This window comes from Canis lupus, chromosome 12 (genome assembly GCF_048164855.1).
Source record: "Canis lupus baileyi chromosome 12, mCanLup2.hap1, whole genome shotgun sequence".
NCBI lineage: Eukaryota > Metazoa > Chordata > Mammalia > Carnivora > Canidae > Canis > Canis lupus.
Genome location: NC_132849.1, coordinates 40,550,530 through 40,568,961, shown reverse-complemented (window position 1 = coordinate 40,568,961; position 18,432 = coordinate 40,550,530). Strand labels below are relative to the sequence as shown.

At 48.5% G+C, this 18,432-nt stretch overlaps 1 protein-coding gene across 3 annotated transcripts in view; it reads right to left on the bottom strand.

The window, feature by feature from the left end:
• The window catches only part of CAPN13 (calpain 13), a 78,436-nt gene that overhangs the window by 16,656 nt on the left and 43,348 nt on the right, over positions 1-18,432 (bottom strand). For all 3 annotated transcript variants that reach the window (XM_072770628.1, XM_072770629.1, XM_072770630.1), the window contains 9 exons: positions 17,508-17,593; positions 13,751-13,825; positions 12,566-12,711; positions 10,787-10,926; positions 7,049-7,060; positions 4,664-4,866; positions 3,549-3,585; positions 3,152-3,208; positions 30-87 (listed from right to left, as the gene is read on the bottom strand). In XM_072770628.1, coding sequence (XP_072626729.1) covers positions 30-87; positions 3,152-3,208; positions 3,549-3,585; positions 4,664-4,866; positions 7,049-7,060; positions 10,787-10,926; positions 12,566-12,711; positions 13,751-13,825; positions 17,508-17,593 — 814 coding nt within the window. The remainder of the gene's footprint in view (positions 1-29; positions 88-3,151; positions 3,209-3,548; positions 3,586-4,663; positions 4,867-7,048; positions 7,061-10,786; positions 10,927-12,565; positions 12,712-13,750; positions 13,826-17,507; positions 17,594-18,432) is intronic.

The window sequence follows — 18,432 nt, the reverse complement described above, 5'->3', positions numbered from 1 at the left end:
GGCCAGTAGGCCTGTGGGTCTGACCTTACCTTTGAGAAACTCCTGGTTGAGAAGGTTCTGAAGCTGGGTGGCATCTATGTACAGTCCCTGATCCGAACAAGAGAAGAATGCAAGAATCCATGTGTGTCCAGGAGTTGAGGGGCACGCCTGCCTTACTCTGTAGAAGTCCTCAGACTTCTAAGCCCTTTGTTCCCGTTCTGCACCCATCCAGCCTGTCATGAAGCCTTTCCCAATTGCTCCAGATCATGGTGATGCTCCCTTCCCTGAAGGCCTGTAGTGCTCATCACTCCTGACCTTTGCTACCACATGTGGGTCACCTTGCATTGACTTCTTCTTTTATTATTGGACTGAAAGCAGAAGTTCCTTCCTCCTCACCATACCCGGCTCTTGGGAGCCTCTCAGGAGGTGTGTTGAATGAATCAACTCAGCCCTGTAGGTATGTTTCCCCATCTGCATCCAGAGAGGGATGGAGAGAAAATAGGACTATTGTGTGTAAGCGTGAGCATGAGCATGTATGTGTGCTCGCACAGATAGAAGAGAATGAAAGTGTCAGGAATCTAGGCTAAGAGAAGCTGCTCTAGTTGAGCACATCATTTAGCATTAGTCTTCCTAGCCACTGAAGCAAAGAGGAAGACATGGTTTTTCTTTGGATTAAAAACAGGAAGCAATGGAGGCTGAGGGAAGAGAAACTTTTCCTAGCCTAAACTTCTGAAGTTGTTAGCTGCATTCAATTTTCTACTAGGGACATTGAGCAGCTTTATGGGCAGTGTCTTCCATGATGATTCCACAGAGAAGCAGAGCCATGCTGTGCGTGGCCACTTCTTACGTGCGGGCTGCTAAAAGCTGAGGAGACGATGGGTCATCAGCACCCTGGGAGAGCTTTGCATGGGGGAAGGAGCTGGAGTGAGGTCCCTCAGCAAGTGGCTTTGTAGAGTGGGACTGGGTCAGGTGGAAGAAGGTGACCTGTTGGGTTCTTCTGAGAACAGGCACCCCATAGACTGACAGGCATGCTGTCCCCAGGATTGGCCTCACCACCCAGATGAAAATGAAAGCAGCCCCACAGCCTGTCCTCAGGGGAGAACATGAAAAATGCTGCCAGTGTTTGAAATTGGCCCTCAGGTCATCCCTCCAACATCTCATTGGTGGGTTATGTCAGGAAAGTCAGCATTGTGTGCCCACCGTCAACAGAGTGTTTTCCTCAAAAGAATCATGTCACCTAACTTGTGGAGCAGTTGGCAAGGAACTCTAACTTACATGGGTCACCAACTAGAATATAAGTAGCTGTGGGACATGGACCGTGTCTCTTTCCTTCTATCCTAGGACAGCTCCTACCTGGTCCCTGCATCTAGGAACCACCAAAATGCTTGAGAAGATGAGGATAGGAATGGAGATGAGGGTTGCCTTAAACAAATACCCAAAGAATTGCATATCTGTCTCCACCACCTCAACATAAGATCCCTGAGGATGGAGGCTTTGCATTCCCAATGCTTAGTGTGGTACTTGGCACGTCCTAGGTATTTGGTACATGTTTGCCAATGGAGTAAATGGTAGACAGATGGACATGACTTGACTCAGAGGCTGAGCATGTCCTTCCTTTCTCCCAGGCAGACCCTGAGTTATAATACCATCACCACCATCATGGCTGAGGAAGGTAACCCATGGGAGTGGGAGCCATGTCATCGCGTTCACTTAAGGCTAAACAGATACAAGAGGTCAGGAGAGAAGACTCAGTGAGCCCATTTTGCTTTCATCTTTCCTTTGAGGATAGAACCTCTGAGGATAGTTTACAGATTGTGCAGAATGATGCTACATCAGTCCTGTTCAAGGGTGTGCAGCCAAGGGGCGAGAAGGGGGTGTAGCTCAGCCTATTCCACTTCCGAGCTGTGCATGTTGGCACAAAGCTGTCTGTGTCTTTTAATTCCTACAAAGGCCCCATCTGGGCTACCAGTTACCCTCTATGAAGAGACATTTGGTGGTTGTTTGGAAAAAACCCTGATTAGAGGAAATCTGTACCATTTGTCAAATGACAAATTATATTTTTTATTTCAGATGTGCAGGTGCATGAACCATGTCGAGGATTTTGCCATCTGCCCCTGAAGGAAGCCTGGTCTCAGGTATCCTAATTAGGTCCTGCTGATTGCTTCAGGGCAGTAAACTTAGTTTGGACATCTGCTCTGGAGAAGCTAATCTGTCTTAATTCAATGCAGATTGACTGAGCACCTTCTCTGTGCCAAGGACAGTGATAGATATTGGGGACAAGGAATGCGTCCTTGGGACGCATTTGGGAGCCTTTGGGAGCTCACAGGCTGGGGATAATCATCTGGACAGACCTTGTCTTGCATCAAGTGAAGTGCCTTCTGAATCAGCCCATGTATGGACCTGAATCCTGGGCCACTATTGATTCCATATTGAGCAGCTCCTTGAAACACATTCCCTTCACGACAGGCACATTCTTCATTTTTCCTTGTTTTTCCCTCTGGGCCCAGGCTGCCTGAATAATTTCCCTTTAAACTGCCTCCTAGTTACCCCCATTAGCCCTCTGAATGCCTGGCATCCTTCCTGTCCTTGGCCTTTGCCTGGCCCAAGACCAGCATAGTACACATGGTCATATCTATCTATCACTTTGCATTTCCCAAACCAACGTGACTATCAATGGAAAAAGGCCCATTGTGCAAAGCCCTTGGCAGCTGTTTTTATCTTGGCAAGTCAAGGAGTTCTTTATAACGGTTTATTAAACCATTAAGAAAATCCTCTGTGCACATAGGTGGCTTGGCAGGAAAAACACCATTGGTGCTTTCTGAAGCTGGCTAGCTCCCGGGAGGAATGATGCCAAGGGAGGTTGCAGAGCAGAAGGAAAGCTTTCGGGGGTATTGCTAATTACTTGTTTAAAGATTTAAAATACCACCACCCCCCTATAATCAGCCCCACCCTTACCAAGCTCTACACTCCATCCCAGATGTCACCCAACTAGGGTGCTACTGCTCTCCAGGGTTTGGTAGCCAGATCAGTTCTGGAGACATCCAAGGTGAGAGGCTGATAAAATGACCCACCAAGTCACTTTCCTCTCTGTACCCTGATAAGGGTCTGGGAGAGGTTTCCTTGCCTCCAGTCCCTCTGTCACTGGTCCCTAAGTGCTAAGTAAATACTGTACCTGTTGAGAATATTTGTGGAAGATGCTTTCTTGAGAGTCACTTTCTGGAAGACTTGCCTGGATCAAAAGGAAAATAGTTAATATCAAATTTCTGGGGAAAGAAGCTATCTGGTACAGTGAAGGCACAAGAACTGCTCCCCACACCCGGATCTGAGACAGAAGCTTCATCCAGCAATCGGATAAAACTTGTAGGGGAATGGGAACACGAAAGCCTGTGGAAGGAAGGTGATTGGCTCAGGCTTGGTCTTTTGCCCTCTGCCCTGATCCTTTGAGCCATCATCAGGCCATTATGGTGTCTCTGTTTTCATTGTTCCGTGCTGAGGTAAGAAGGAGATAGAAATTCTTGGGGATAGGATGCGGCCAATGAAGCTCGCCAACCAAACCTTCAGATACCTACCTTCAGTGGTGTAAGATTGAGATTGCTGTCCAGATTCCTAGAAAACCAGGGAAACAGTGTGACATGGATGAATGGGTATGTATTTATTTATTTATTTATTTATTTATTTATTTATTTATTTTTTGATGAATGGGTATTTAAAGGAAGCTGGCATATGGAGGACACTCTAGGTGGCATTAGACATTTACACTAAGGATCTGAGTTAAGGGCCCTCAGCACAGCACGATGTGAAGTGGGCGGCCATGAGAGTCGGCAGACAGGTAAGCATCATAACCACATGTCCAGGCTTTTGACTAGACATCATCAAGCTAAATAGCAAATGGTTCCTTTCACAACCACACACATAGGTACAGCGACCCCCATTGCCAAGATGGCAGATAAGTTTTGTCTTATGTTCCAGTTCTGGTGGTACAGTGACTATGTGACATGCTGGACTGAGGCATCACCCATGCTCAACTGTAACGATGGCCACGATGATAGCTTTAGGGACAATAGGGGAGAAGGTCCCCAACAGGATGTGTGCTTGGTGATTCCAGTCTTGACCACTGACTTAGCACTGAAGACTCTCCACAACTGGACTTTGTCTTTCAGACCCATATTTCACTGTCTCCCTGATGTACTGACCATACTTCCATCCTGGTCACATTCCAGACAACTGCCACACAGGCCATGTACCACCTTCCTGTGCATATGACATTGCTTATACCTCAACAGGCCCTGTACTCACCTACTTCCCTGCTTCTGTCCATGCTTTCTTTCTTCTATCTGCACTAACATTTTCCTTTACACATTAGACTATGTTTTCCATCAAGGACTAGTTCAAATTGTTTCCGGACAATTGTCTCCAAGATGCCTTCCTAAGTCTGTCTTGCCAGAGTTGGGTCCCTTTCCTCCATCCTCCCATGTGACTCTGCACTTGCACCCAGCAGTGCCCCCAACCTGTTCATGGTTTCCTTATTGGTTCAGACTCTCTCATCACCCTTCGTGTTGAGCTTCTTGCAAGCGAGGCCCATGCCATGTCCTCTACTGACACAGTACCTGCTGTATAAGGTGACATGATGTGTCTTTATAAAATCAAGTGGAATAAAACATTTAGAAGCTCAGAGTTTCTGTACCTATCACCATCTGGCATTTTCAGTAAGATTCGGAGCAAAAACTCAACTTCTTCTCTGTATGCAGAGATGACCACCACGTAGGTCCCAGGGTTCAGACTGAAGTACTTTGTGAGGTTGCGCTTGGTTTTAAAAACTACACCCTCGATAGCATTTCTGAACTGAGAAAAGAAGGTGGATGGCAACCTCTTCCAGAAGGGCTGGAACTGAAAGAAACATGAGGATGGTCAGAAAGCCCCTTACATGCATGGGCCAAGCCCCCCTAGAGAGACCCACCCCCGTTCCAGACCCTTCTCCATTCACCAAAACAACCTTACTGACCCTAGAAAGAGAGATAAGTGCTTACCTGGATTTTCAAAATGCCACAGAGTTCAGAATGTTATTTAATATAGACGCTGACACCACAATGAATGCGAAAAAATATGGCACATGGTTTTATCTCATTAAATCCCACAGTATCCTGGGTCTTGGGGGTTTATCTCTCTGCTTATATAAAGACTTCCATGGAAACGAGTGAAATTGTTCCAACTCTGAATTACTTTTGGAACTCCTGAAGCTCCTTCTCTTCTGAACCTTTTATAGCACTCTTTGGACTCTATAGCACAGCAGAGTTGGATGGACCCCATTATCTCCATCTCATCTTCCCAGTAGAGCCCTGGAATTCCTTCTCATTGGAGAATAATAGGCTCCGATCATTTTCCTTTTATTTCAATACTTTCTTAGAGATAAAACAATAAATATAATGTAGTTCCCATTACCAGATGTCACATACATATTACATAATAAAAACCCCTTACTAAATAATTTTTTCCAATACAGTCAAGCATGGGGATTCCATTTAGAATGGTTTTGCTTTGTGAAATGATTATTTGTGAGCTCTGCCTTGGGGGAAAACAGGGAGAAAAAGAGAGTTTCTTTTCAGAGAGCAGAAACTGGGCTGGGCTACAAGATGAGATGGGAGATAGGTCACCATCCCAGGTAGGCAGCAAGGGCTGGAAAGAGCCTCCAAAATGATTTTACTGATGCTAACAGTGGGCCCAGCTGGCTTGTGTAAGCCCTTCTGGCAAAATCTATGAAGAGAACAATTCTCCAGAAAGTCAGCACTGTCCTGTGGCTCTGGGTACGTATGTGTGTAAGCACATGCATGTGCACACAGGGAGGCGTTATGTACAGAAGTGTGTGTGCCTCCTGCAATCCAGAATTTCCCTGCTTCCCTGCTCTCCTCTCTCCATTGGCCTCTTGAAGCCTTGTCCAGACTCACTATCCTTTAGAGCAGACTTGCTTAGTGGCAGCCAGGTGTGTATGTGGCATGATGGAGGCTCTTGGTCTAGCACAGAGACCCAGCATCAAATTAATAGGAGTCTAGTTGCACACAGACCTGACCCTGTGGTTCTCAGGGTGGGGTTTGTGCCCTTTCCAGGGTCAAGTCCTTACTCCTTTCTCCAGCTCTGGGAATTAGAACACTGATTTTTTTCCTTGCACTTGAATCTCCCTCAAAACCCTTCCAGAAGTTCTACTCCCATGACCAGGGTGCCAGAAAAAAAGATCAGATCCTAAACCCAACTCTGTGGCTGGGCCACTGTTGTTCGTTGTCATCTGCTTTCTGTCTGGGCTTCTGAGTATACCCTGCTTAGAGACCCCCTATCCTGGCCTCTGTCTACCTATTGGGGCAACTCTGGAAGTCCTGGAGGAGCTGCCCAGGACCCAGAAAAATGCTACAGGTGCTACATTTTGGTGTGGCTACATCCTGCTCCCTCCCTGCCATCCTTGGTTCTCAGCCACTCGCACCTCCACTGGCAGCCACAGTCCAGCAGAGCCCACATCCACTTAAGGGGTCTGAGTGCCTGTAACTCCATCTGACCTTTTCCATCCTTACTCTTAAATCACCCTGTACCAATGCCAAGCCAGAATAGCTACTCGGGAGAGGTGGCAATTTGGTTTGAGGAGCTAGATATGCTCTGCAGGTGCATTTGTAGAGCGTGCCCCCTGTTTGTGGTGGATTTGGAGGCTGACAAAGAATATGAGGCTAAAGTCCCCCTAAGATGCCATTAGCTCTGCTTGTTATCTTAAATAGGAAAGAACCGGCTATAATTAATCTTATCTATTGAAGGTCAAATTCCTGAGGATGGTTTCATGGTTGCAGCCCCTCTTAGATGTCAAACCAAAGAAAAGCTCAGGGTCTTCAATCTTTAGACCAGGATAACAAAAATATGTCCTGTGCTGTTGATCTGCTTGGACATTCTAAGTTTGTACCTGGTACCAGACAGAGCAAGACTAAATTTGCAGCCACGGAATGGCAAGAGACGTGCCAAAGTTGCGGGTGTTGAAAGAGGTGTAACAGTTTACCAATGCACAGCAACAAAGGCATGAGAAGGCAGTGAGCCATACCTGAGGGTCGACCTGTGGGGAAGAAAAAGAAAGGCAGGTTCAGGAATCTAAACCAAAACACACAGGCAAGCAGATGCCAACAGCCCACTCAGGGCCCTGTGGTCCTTCTTCCTGCGGTCAGCCTGTTCTCTGCACACCCCAGAGGATGGGACCATCCCTCATTCTCTCTGCAGAGATGTGAAAAGAAAACCTAACCTGTTGTTAGTTGTAGGGAGCTCAAGACGGAAGGACTCGGGAGGAGACTCTCCCTTTGTCAGCTCAGCCAGGTGTGGTTATTCTTCATAGCAATGATGATAAAATCAAGGAAGAGCAAGATGTCAATAGGGCCAGAGGTAAGATAGAACCTAGACCAAATGTCAGCTTCCCAGCATCAGGAGCTCCAATGTGAGGAAACTTTTTTATTCCATCACGCCACTGTGAAATATGGGAGGAATCCCTGGGTTTATAGGGAATGTATGTGTGCGTCTGAATGGGAAAATACTATCTTTAGTCTTTCCATGTGGCAGAAAGAAGCACTGAGGATGCAGCCCCATTTTTAAGCCACTCTGCTGTCTGCAAGGTGCTTCCCTGTAACCCTGAAAGCAGACCCTGGGACCCTGTTTTATGGGTGTGGAAACAATCCCAGCAGTCTAAGGAGCAGAGGAGGAATAAAGCAAGCTGCTTTGCTTCCTTGGTGATGAAGACCCACCACCCAACCCTGTCTTCCACTGTTGGTGGGTTTCAGTTCTTTTCTCCTGCTTATCCTATCATCCTGGCCCCCTGCAACCATGCATACAGACCAGTTGATTTGCCCAGGCATCCTTTTCTGGGAACAAAGAGTGAGCTGGAAGGGAGGTGGGAAGTCCTAGCCTCAGGAGGGAAGCCTTGGAGTAAAGATGAAATGGCTTATCCAAAAAAAAAAAAAAAAAAAAAAAAGAAATGGCTTATCCACCCTTGTCTTTTTTCTCTGTCCTGTCTTTTACCCTGCCTTTCACCCATGTTTATTGTGATGTAAGGCAAAGTGGTGCTTCCATAGGAGATGGGAGTCACAGGACCACACCGGGGCCATAGCACCATACGTAGCAGTCATGCAGGCAGCATGTACCCACAGACAGCATCAGAGCCCTGTAGACTTCTAAGAGTCTTGTTGCTGGCATGCACATAGCATATTTCTCAGCTGAACTGGGAAAGGAACCCAAATGTCTCTTGAGTTGCCAAAGTCTGGACAGTTCTTTGGTGTTTAACTTAATCGGGATCCTGAAAGATCCACTGGAGACCTCTGGTCTCACTGCATTTTTAGCAGAGTGTATAGTTGAGAAATGCATCTCTGGCTGAAAAGTAGACAAGTGGGCTCAGCAGCGTTTAAAAACAGGATTACAATCTTGCCAGGGCTCCTGAACTCTAATGATTTTGGGCAAATTGGTTAACACAAGGCTATTGTGATGTCCAGCTCTGAGGCACCAGACTCATAGATGGCAATGTGAACGGCATCCCCAGTTGTGCAGAGGCAGCCCTCTTTCCCTCTCTGGGCTTCTGTTTCTCATCAGGAGAGGTCAGTAGTCCTCATTAGGAGAGAATAGCAGGGCTGCCCTCTCCTGCTACTCTTTCCTGATAAGAGAACTAGTCAATCCTGGCTGGGTAGGCCAGATGCCTCAATTCCTCCCCAGCCCTTTTCCTTTGTTCTTGGAGGTGAGTTAGGAGACTCTGAGGATGAGAGTCCTCTTGGAAGGCACCTGAATCACCAGAGATTCTTGGCCAGAAGCAAGGGAAACCAACCAGGGTGGGATGAGCAAAAAGCCATTTATGAGAATTCTAGAGAATGCAGCTGGGAAAGTGGGTGGGAAGCAGTGGGGACAGCTACACAGCTGGATGGCAGCCCAGGATCTGCCTGCACTGCTGCTGCCAGGCCCCAAGTTTTGCTGTGAATAATTCCTTGTCTGGTCCTCCTTCTTTTAGTGACTTTCTCAAGAGTTCAAACCCAGAGTGACCTAGAGTATGGGGGCAGGGGAGGTAGTCATGAGAGGAGCATCTAATTGGTTAAGCCTGGCTCACACATCTACCCCTTTGCATCCAGGGGCTGGGGAGGAAATACTTGGTCTCTTTGGTTGCTGTGCTGAGAAACTAGATCCTGCCTTCCACCAAATGGAAGAGAGATCAGGTGCCTGGTGGTGAGGAAAATGACAACTGTCTGCTGCTGCATCTTTAGATGTCCTTTGATGGTTTCAGGCACCTCAGAAGTACCATAGCAAACTCCAACCATTTCTTTTCCATTGATTTCATGCAACCGGGAAGTAGAAATGTACTCAGAACAGAACTCAAAGGGCTCTCCTTCTTCTAGAGCCAGAATCATTGTTTTCCTTCAAGCTATGAGCATCATGAGAAAAGGAAGTGCCTCAGCAACCCTGAGAGACCCAGACCTGGGACCAGGAGCTCTGGTATCAAGCTCTTTCCCATTCCCTCCTAGCTGTACCTTGGGCGGCGGGCGGGGGGCACTTTTGCTCTCGGCTTTGGCTTCCACATCTATAAAAATGGTTTTTGAGGCAATGAATGTGAACACGCTTTGAACTCTGAAGGACGGTATCATGGGGAAGCCTTCTCATTAGAGTGAACTACAGCCAGGACACAGGACTGCACCAGCATGAGCAGAGTACCCAGGAGCCCTGCCTGTCACAGATGAGTTGTGGTTCTGACTGTTGCCTTAGGCTTAGTGAACAGGAATGAAGCTTGTTCCTAGAGATGCTATAATCAGAGCTCCAGCCACAGAGGTGATGGTTATGTTTGGCTGAAGACTTGGGGAACATCTGATGCCCAATCCCCAGCTCTGCCATGAATTCTGACCTTATCAGTTTACCTTGCTGAGCCTCTGTTCCTTCAACTCCACCATAGGGACAGAGAATCCCAGCATTGGATGGTTGTGGGATCTTAGTTATCCAAGTCCATGCAGAGAGGGCATGGTGTCTATGATTTAAGAACCATTCACTTGATCTCTGGGATGCATTAAATTATGGTAAAGGAGGTGGAAGCAGAGGTATCAGATTTTCTTTTGTAATACTTTTAAGTATTACTTAAAAATACATATTTCCCGATTACCTCCTCACAGTGGGGTGTGTACAGGCTTGTGGGTGGAAGGATGGCCCTCAGGAGCTGCAAAGCTGCTTGGGAATGCCATGGGAAGAGGGAAGGCCAGGTGGAGAGGAACACCTCGTCTTGGATAAGTGGCCAAGCAGATGCTTGTAAGCCAACCACCAGGCTCTGACTGGATTTTGGTCTAAATACAAGAGAAAAACATACCGCCTGGTTTTATAGCCAGGATCAGTCTTCTCCTTAAGCTCCTGCCAATGTTTAACCAATGATTCTCAAACATTCTTACACATAAGCAGTACCCAGGGAGCTTGTTACAATACGGATTTTCAGACTCTGTCATTGGAAGTTCAGATTCAGAAGGTTTGGGACAGTCCCAGGAATCTGCATTGTTACAACAGCTGGTCTTGGACCAGACTATTTTTTGAATAACACGCGTTTGAGCCTGCAGCACACCAGGAAGGAGGTATGTTCCTCTGTAAGCCTGGTCAAGCCTAATCTCCTCTCAGGCTCAGGTTCTCCTGCAAATTTAGAGCTGAACCAGGTGAACTCTAGAGCCCTTTGGGTTTGATCTCTGAGATAGTTCAGTGAAATCTCCCAGCTGACCTCAGCTGCTCTCTCTGCCCGAGGAATACACAAATGTCTGAAAGGGATAAGCCCTCAATTGGGCTGCCTTACCTTGAATACCTCGAAGGTCAGTGGAAATTCACCTTTGGCCTTTAAGTTTTGTGGCATGACATTGAAGGACGTGATGACATTGTCGTGTTCCATGCTCTCTGGCACAGAGAAGATGTACTGCATGTCTCTCAGAGGTCCTTCTGCATGAGAAAGAGCTGTCACTGGAGATCAGCATGGCTTCTACAACTCCTAGATCAGGCCATGCTGGTTCAGAAAGTTCTGGTGGATTGTGTTGGAAACTCTGGATTTGGAGACCTAAGGCCCATGTCCCAGTCCCTACAGTTACAAGATGTGGCATGAGCTTCCTCATTTTGTGAGCCTCTGTCTCTTCCTTCTAAAAACAATGAGGGGAAGTGTATTCCCCACTTGGTGAAAATGTTTCCTTAACTATAAAGTTGAAGGTTATTTTTATCATAATAAGTGGAATGTCAGAATCCTGTATGTATGAGCTTGTGCATTGGTGATAACCATCAGAGCCTTGAAATGGTGTCAATCCCCAAGCACCAATGGAGACAGGGAAAATAGGCAGAGGGATGGCAATCCACAGTACTCTACCCTCCAGGTGTGCTCAGCAGAGCCAGAGCAAGACAGAAGTAAGGGATTAAGTAAGGTAGATGCAAATACATGGAAGGATGAAGAGAAGTCAAGATGGAGAGGAGTCAAGACACATCAACAGGTTCAGGTCACAGGTTGGGAGGCTCTGAGAGGGGGGTGGGGAGATACAGAGGCTCCTCCTTGTGAGGGTTGAACAAGATGATGCATTCAGGTGTACCTAGCAGGGCCAGCAAGTACTTGCTCCCTAGCTCCCTTCCCTCTTTCCCTTGTTAGGAATTGCTAAAAATAGCCCCAGTGTATCATTTTGCTTCATTCATTGATATGCACTGTATCCAGGGAATATGACTTTGACCCCACAAACAGATGAGGTTCTGGAAGGTGAATCAATAAATTTACTGCCCAAGTATGACTTGGCAGTTCCTTAGATTCTACCCATGGCCTCCTGCTGCCTAGGTTTTCTGACCAGCAGAGTGAAGATCCTGGAGGTTTGAAAAGAGGGGTACTATTCTCAACAAGCGGGTACCAAGGAGAGGGAATGCACATGTCTAGGTGTGAACATACCACACACACTCACACACACACACACACACTTGTTTGCATAGCTTCTCTAGAGGATGTGTAAGCGTACTCAAGTTCATGTTCATGGGGAGCTATTTTACTCATCTGTGTCGCAAATGGGGAGCAGGAGGTTCAATGAGAATATGTGACCCTCCCAAGATCACACTCAACAAAATTCAGCTCAGGGAAGCCCAAAGACAGGTCCTGAGGTGCCCACCTCTGGGATCTCAATATGCTGCTGCGAGATACACCAACCAGCATGGGCTAGGTATATTCTCTCTTATGTTTGGATGGTGCTTTAGGGGGCAAAGTGGTGGTTTAACCCAAACCCTGACTTTTGTCCACTATTCTTTCCATAGCTCTCCACCATCCTGGGTAACTACTGAAGAATAGTGAGCCTTTCTTCCTCCTGGGAGGCGGGTGGAGATTGGTAGGACAGTAGGAGAGCATGACAGGGCAGGGGAGGCACACTTGAGATTCTCCTACGCAGTGTGCCGGCAGCTGTTTCCCTTGGAGAAGAACATCTGTCCCTTTAGACTGACAGATTCCTCTCCTTTCAAGTTCAGGCTGATGATCTAGAACCCAAAGTCACTGAGACTTGGAGTCAAGACAGGGCTAGGGCTGGCAGCTTCCATCTGGCAGAAGAAGTACCAGCGTCATAACTACCTGCGGTGTTTCCTGGAGTTGCACGGTTCTTAAACATCATTTGGGACCATCTTTCATGAGGCATGTTTCTGTGGTTTAGGCTGATCGGACATTGGTTACATATATACAGGCAGAAGAAGTTGTCTTGGAAATCTTGACATGACATCCTGTTATAAACAGATACACACCATTTTACTGGTTTCGTCCCTAGGGTGGGGGTTCCCATCACTCCACGGTACCTTTGTTTGTCAGTTCCAGTACCCAGGGACTTGCCACTGTCCTACCCAAAGACCAGAGCCTCATCCTGGCTCATTTACTGTCAAGCACACTTCTCTCTTCAGGGGTCGGGAGGACAGAACAGAATTAAATTCTGGGTTCTGCATGTCCCTCTCACGGCCACGAAGGCTGGCTGTCGTCTCTCTCTGCTCTGGGTCCTACATGCTGCTAGGAAAACTGCCATTCCTTCGAACCCTTTGCCAAATTCGTTGTTGCACTCCTTATCAGAGTAAAATGGTTGCAACGTCTAAAATCCCACCTTGTACTGTGATTAAAGCAGCGCTATCGGAAATATTTTTCCTTTCTAATTTACACTTGTCACTCTGCTTCCTAATTCCTGAGACCCAGCTCCTTTTCATACATGCTAAATTCATTTAAATACATTACTAAATAAACCATACCGCCTCTCAAGAAAATGTCCATATTACCCTTTAGGATGTGAGCACATGGCCAAAAATGCGGTTTTAAAACATTTAGTCCAACATAGCTGCCAGGCAAGGACACTGATGTCCTACCCAGACCTCTAGAGTCAGGGCTGAGATGTTAATAATGAACTGCTCCTTTGGAAGACTGTGGAGCTAGCTCCAGGGGGACGCTGTGGGTGGCATGAGAGATCCAGGCGTGATAATGAGGTCCTGGTTTCTGGGAAACTGTTGATTTCAAAGCTTTGGGGCCAATATTCCCTTTTACCATTAACACTTCCTGGAAGTTCCAATATTTCAGAACTGAAGTATCTTTGACACAAAGAGAAAGCACACAAATAATTTTCCATCTAGAGCTGCTGTGTCTCGGTGGAAAAAAATAGTCTCCTTCTACATAGGTCTCTGCAAAGCTAATCTCTGATCTCATAAAAGTTTAGGGAAAGGGGTAGGGATTGAGGGTGTGGGTAATAAGGAAAGCTTTAAAATGTAATTTTAAAAGAAAAAATACCAAAACTCGCCATCCTCCTTATCCTTGTATAGCAGTCTTTTATGTTGGCTGCGGATCTTCTGCCATTCCGGAGACCTAAGCATGGGGAGATAGACCACAATGTGAGATCTCACCAAGCACCGCATCTGTGGTGCCCCAGAGGAGCCCTGTCCTCCATTAGTTCTGGGGGTGCACACGGAGGCTGTCATTCTGCCTAATGATAGAACTCTGTCATTCTCTGCACGCTGGTGGCTGCCAAATAGTCTCCAGCCAGATCCTCGTTCCTGAGCATTAGAGGGATACATGCCACGGGCCATGCCGCGTCTCTACTGGAGCCCGTAGGGACCTGGAAACCAACCTCTCCCACCCTGCTCCCCTGCCTTCTCCCAGTGCCCGAGTGGGAAAGTGAGGGGCCACTCCCTTACACCCCCCCATATCCAAGCAGCTGCCAAATAGTGATGACTTATGATTCCACCCCTGAAACCCCTCTCAAAGCCATCCGCTTACTTCCACCTCTCCTGCTGCTCTTCTAGTTCATGGACCCTCATCCCCTTCTTGGACTTCCCACTGGTGTCCCAAAATGCAGTCCTGCCCACTTCCTATCCACTCTCCACGCTGCCATCAAAACGATCTTTCTATAACAGAAATCAGATTCTGACATTTTGCGGCTTAAAGCACATCAGAGATTCCCTTTACCTCGCAGGAAGAAGTTCCAGCTCCTGAAACAGAACCCTGGCCTCTGCCTACACCTCTCCAGCTCTACCTAAGCAGCGACCTGCTTCCTCCACACACCCCACAGTGTTGAATTCAACACTCCGAACATGAAAGTCTTTGTCCCCTTGGACATACCTGTCCCATCCCTACCCTGGACCATGAGGGTCCCCTCTGCCTGGAATATTCTTCCTCCTTTCAAGTCCTATACTCCAAGGACATCACTCATCTTTCCTCCCCAAAGCCTATTGTTCTCCCCATCCTCCCCGTCCCAACTCCATCTCCACTAGTGGTGCCTGCACTCCACCCCCGTAGTCAGTACCCTCCTCAGAACCCACATGGCACCCTGTAGCATTCCTGGTCTCAACACCTAACACCCCGTGTTTCCAGTGCTTGTTTACTTCACCAGACACCGAGTTCCACGAGTTCAGCGAGCCTCTCCCACCACGACATCATCACAGGGGGTCACGCAGTGCCTTGGCACAGGGCATGCAATAGTTATCTTCTGCTTCTTTAATACAGTTGTTGAGTTCACTGGGATAATGTATTCCAGAAGCTAGACCTAGGGTCCATGGTGGAGGAGGAGCAGCTGTCCCATCTGCAGCCCACGCCTCACAGTAGAGACATGCTCTCATAAGCATCAGGCCCCAGAGACACAGACATGGAATGGATCTCCCTCTAGGAGCAGCTTGCATCCGGGGGCCGGGGTCAGCTCTGTGCTGGGAGAGCAAGGCGGAGACCACTACTCAGGCTTCGGGCTGTAGGCTGAGCCAGTCAGATGTGTTATTGTAAAATGGCAATTTTATAATTAAGTGATAATTACATTTTCTGCAGTGTGTAAGGGAAAATAAATGTGGTGTAAATCAATATGCTATCGATTCATGCAAGTTTGCCTTTAAGTGTGTGCGTCTGAAATTTCAATTACGGCCAAGAGGAGACCATCCGGCTCTCTCCATCCATCTCCACTCCTTAGAAGTAGGGAGGAAATCGACCACCTGCGTGGAGGTGGTGGTTATGTGGCCCTGTCACTTTCTCGCAGCCCTGTTTCGAGGGAGGGGGCGTAGAGGGGGAAGTGCTGAACTTAGGCACAGCCAGGTGTGTGGCCCTTCAGACTTAGTGCTGCTAGGTCCACCTCTCTGTTCTCTGCTCTGCACATCTCCCCCCTGTTGAAGGGCCTTATAAATCCCGTGCCCGTAGGGTGTACGCCCAAATTTCCAAGCTGGCATTGGGCGCTCTGGCCCCAGCTCCCAGCACTTCTCTGCCAGGTTCCTCTGTTGGCCCTGGACACACTATACGCGTTCCCTGGCTCAGCACAGTGCTCTCCACCTCCCCGCCTACCTGGTGATCTCTTTCTGGGTGAGTCGTACTTTTTTTTCCTGCTTGAACTCAAGTCCGACTCTACCTGTGAAGCTTGCCCTGACTGCCAGCCCACGGGAAGCTTCTGTTCCCTCATCTCTGGCGCCCCCTGTGGCCTTTGGGAGTCAGGTGATAGCACAGGAGACAAAGCTGAACCTGTCCCCTCTTCTCCTACCCAAGGCAAATGTGTCATTGACATTTGCCCTTCCTTCACTCCAACCCCAACAGCCAACCCCGAGTCAGGGATTCTGTTCACCACATCGCCCCCTGGGCCATACTGGCAGCTCAGGGTAATGACTGAGGAGGAGAACTGGCAAAGGCCAGAGGTTGTTAAGATTTACATTGGAAGACGCAAAGGCTACCCCAGGGACGAAGGAAGAGGCAAGACAGAAGGAGAAAGGGGAACGGTGAGTAAAAACACAAGTGTCCAGTGGTTCCTGGTGTGCAATTTCATTCCCCTTCTGTGGAGGGGATTCAGCTGTCCTGTTCCCCAGGGGGCAGCCGGTCCCACCAGGTGCTTTCTAGGAATTCATTCAGCTTGCTCCCTCCCTTCCGCCTGCTTCCCCTTCTCTACCTCCCACTCTGACGGGCAGTCACCTTATGTTTGCCGAGTGTCCACTCGAGCAGGCACACGCCAGCTGTTGGGGTTCAAAGAGGATCAGAGTGACCCCTGCCGCAGCCTGGCCTGTGGCGTCAGGCGGGGTTCTGAGCAGCCCGGAAGTAAGGCAGGGACACTGGCCAACTCTGCATCTGCCTTCCAGGACTCACTTCTCGCTGCATTGATTTTCACTGCTGTTGGATGCTGTTCACCTGTTTGTCTGAATGCTTTGCATTTCCTTTCCAGTCTTACTCTCCTTCCCATTGCCTCCACCTCCCCTACTGGCTGCCAGAGGAGCAGGTAACCTGTTACCAGCTGGCCATCTAGGGACAGCCATCTCATTCTCAGTCAGCAAGGGTGGGGTCTAGGGATCAGTCTTTTTGGCAGCTGGGCAATGCTGTCCCAGCTCCAGGGAACCACTGACCACAGAGCTGCATCCCCACTGGCCAGCTGTGTGGGACCCGGCTAACGGGCGTCTGACACTCACCTAGCTCCATTCACTCCTCCTCTGAGCAAAGTGTGAGTCCAGACACCGGTTATACATCAGAGTCCAGATCAATAGGGAGGTTGGACAACCCAGGTGGCCAGATCTTTGCCTCAGCTCCCCAACTCCCCCCAAAATGAAGTCTTTTCCTGATGGTATCATCACGATCAGAATCCCATGGGATCCCTTATGGGATGAGGCACCTCCTCCCCATCTCTCCCTGCCAAGTAGAACTTGGCACCTGTCCTGCTCTTTCCTCAACTCTTAAAAAAAAAAAAAATAGCTAATTCTGGGTACGTGGATTCACAGTGCTAGACTGTAACCTTCTGGGGGATAGACATTGGGTCTTGTCATCTGTCCGTATCCCACAGTGCCACCTAACACAGTAAACTTACGGCAGAGAGCATGCAATAGGTGTCTAATAGATGCCTGGTGAATGGCATCATGAGAATGGGAGATGGATCGACAGCCACACATAGGTGTGAACTAGACAGACCAGCAGTGGGATCCATAACAGGTGAGACGGAGATTGCCCTCCCGGGGCTGGGGTGGGAGTGGGGATGGGTGGGTGGCGCTCTCTGCACACCAGGCCTTCACAAAGGCCGGAGAAAGGTTTTCAGAAGCCGTACCTATCACTCCAGCGTCCTATCCATTCGGTGTGGCCCCAAGGGTTCCACAGGCGGATAAGATCTTCCCAGCCCCTCCCGTACTGAATCTGCAAAGAACAGAAAAAGAACCTGTCAGTGCTCTCCAGCAAAAGTCAGCAGAAAGAGAGGATATGAATGCAGCTGCTTTTTACCTCCAAGGACTAATTTAACTTCTGACCTCATTTGGCTGCAGCCAGAAAAAAAAAAAAAGAAAAAAGAAAAAAAAAATCAATGTCTCTCTGCTGCTTGCATGGAGTTGGAAAGAGGGAGGAGCAAACGGCCCCTCTTTCTGCTTAGCACCTCGAAAGGTGGGCACAGCTTCATCATTCTGGTCCAGCACCTCCTGGCATGCGTGTGAGCTGAGGAGGAATTGCAGATGAATGGCACGCAGTGTTGCTGTGGGCTGCAGAGGGGAGATCTTGACGGGTCCCTGGCCTCCTGCAAGCCCTGTCTCCCCACCAGCATCTCTATTCCACAGACATAGCTGCTTTCCTGCCCGCAGCTCCCTGGGAGCTGTGCTGGGGTCTTCACAGCATGATCTTGAGCAAGGTTATGGAGGACGCTGATCTGAGCAAGAGTGGGACAGCCTGGGCATCCAGACAGCCCAGGTTAGCCCTCCTCCACCTGCACCCCGGAGCTGCCCCGGGCCCCCATTACCCTGCCTCTGCTGGCAAGCAGGTACCTCGATGGCCTGAACTTTTCTTCCTTCTCCAGGCACCTCATCATCACTAGTTCCCAGATACGGAGGCTGGCTCCTTCAGACCATGGAGGCTGGAAGCCAGGACCATTGATAAGTAACAGCAAAACAAACTCAACCCTTTGAACCTACATTCCCAGATCCAGGAGCCCTCAGCCTGGTGAGAGGAATTAAAGCATGGTTGAGTTGTAGCTGCGACACTGATGTGTG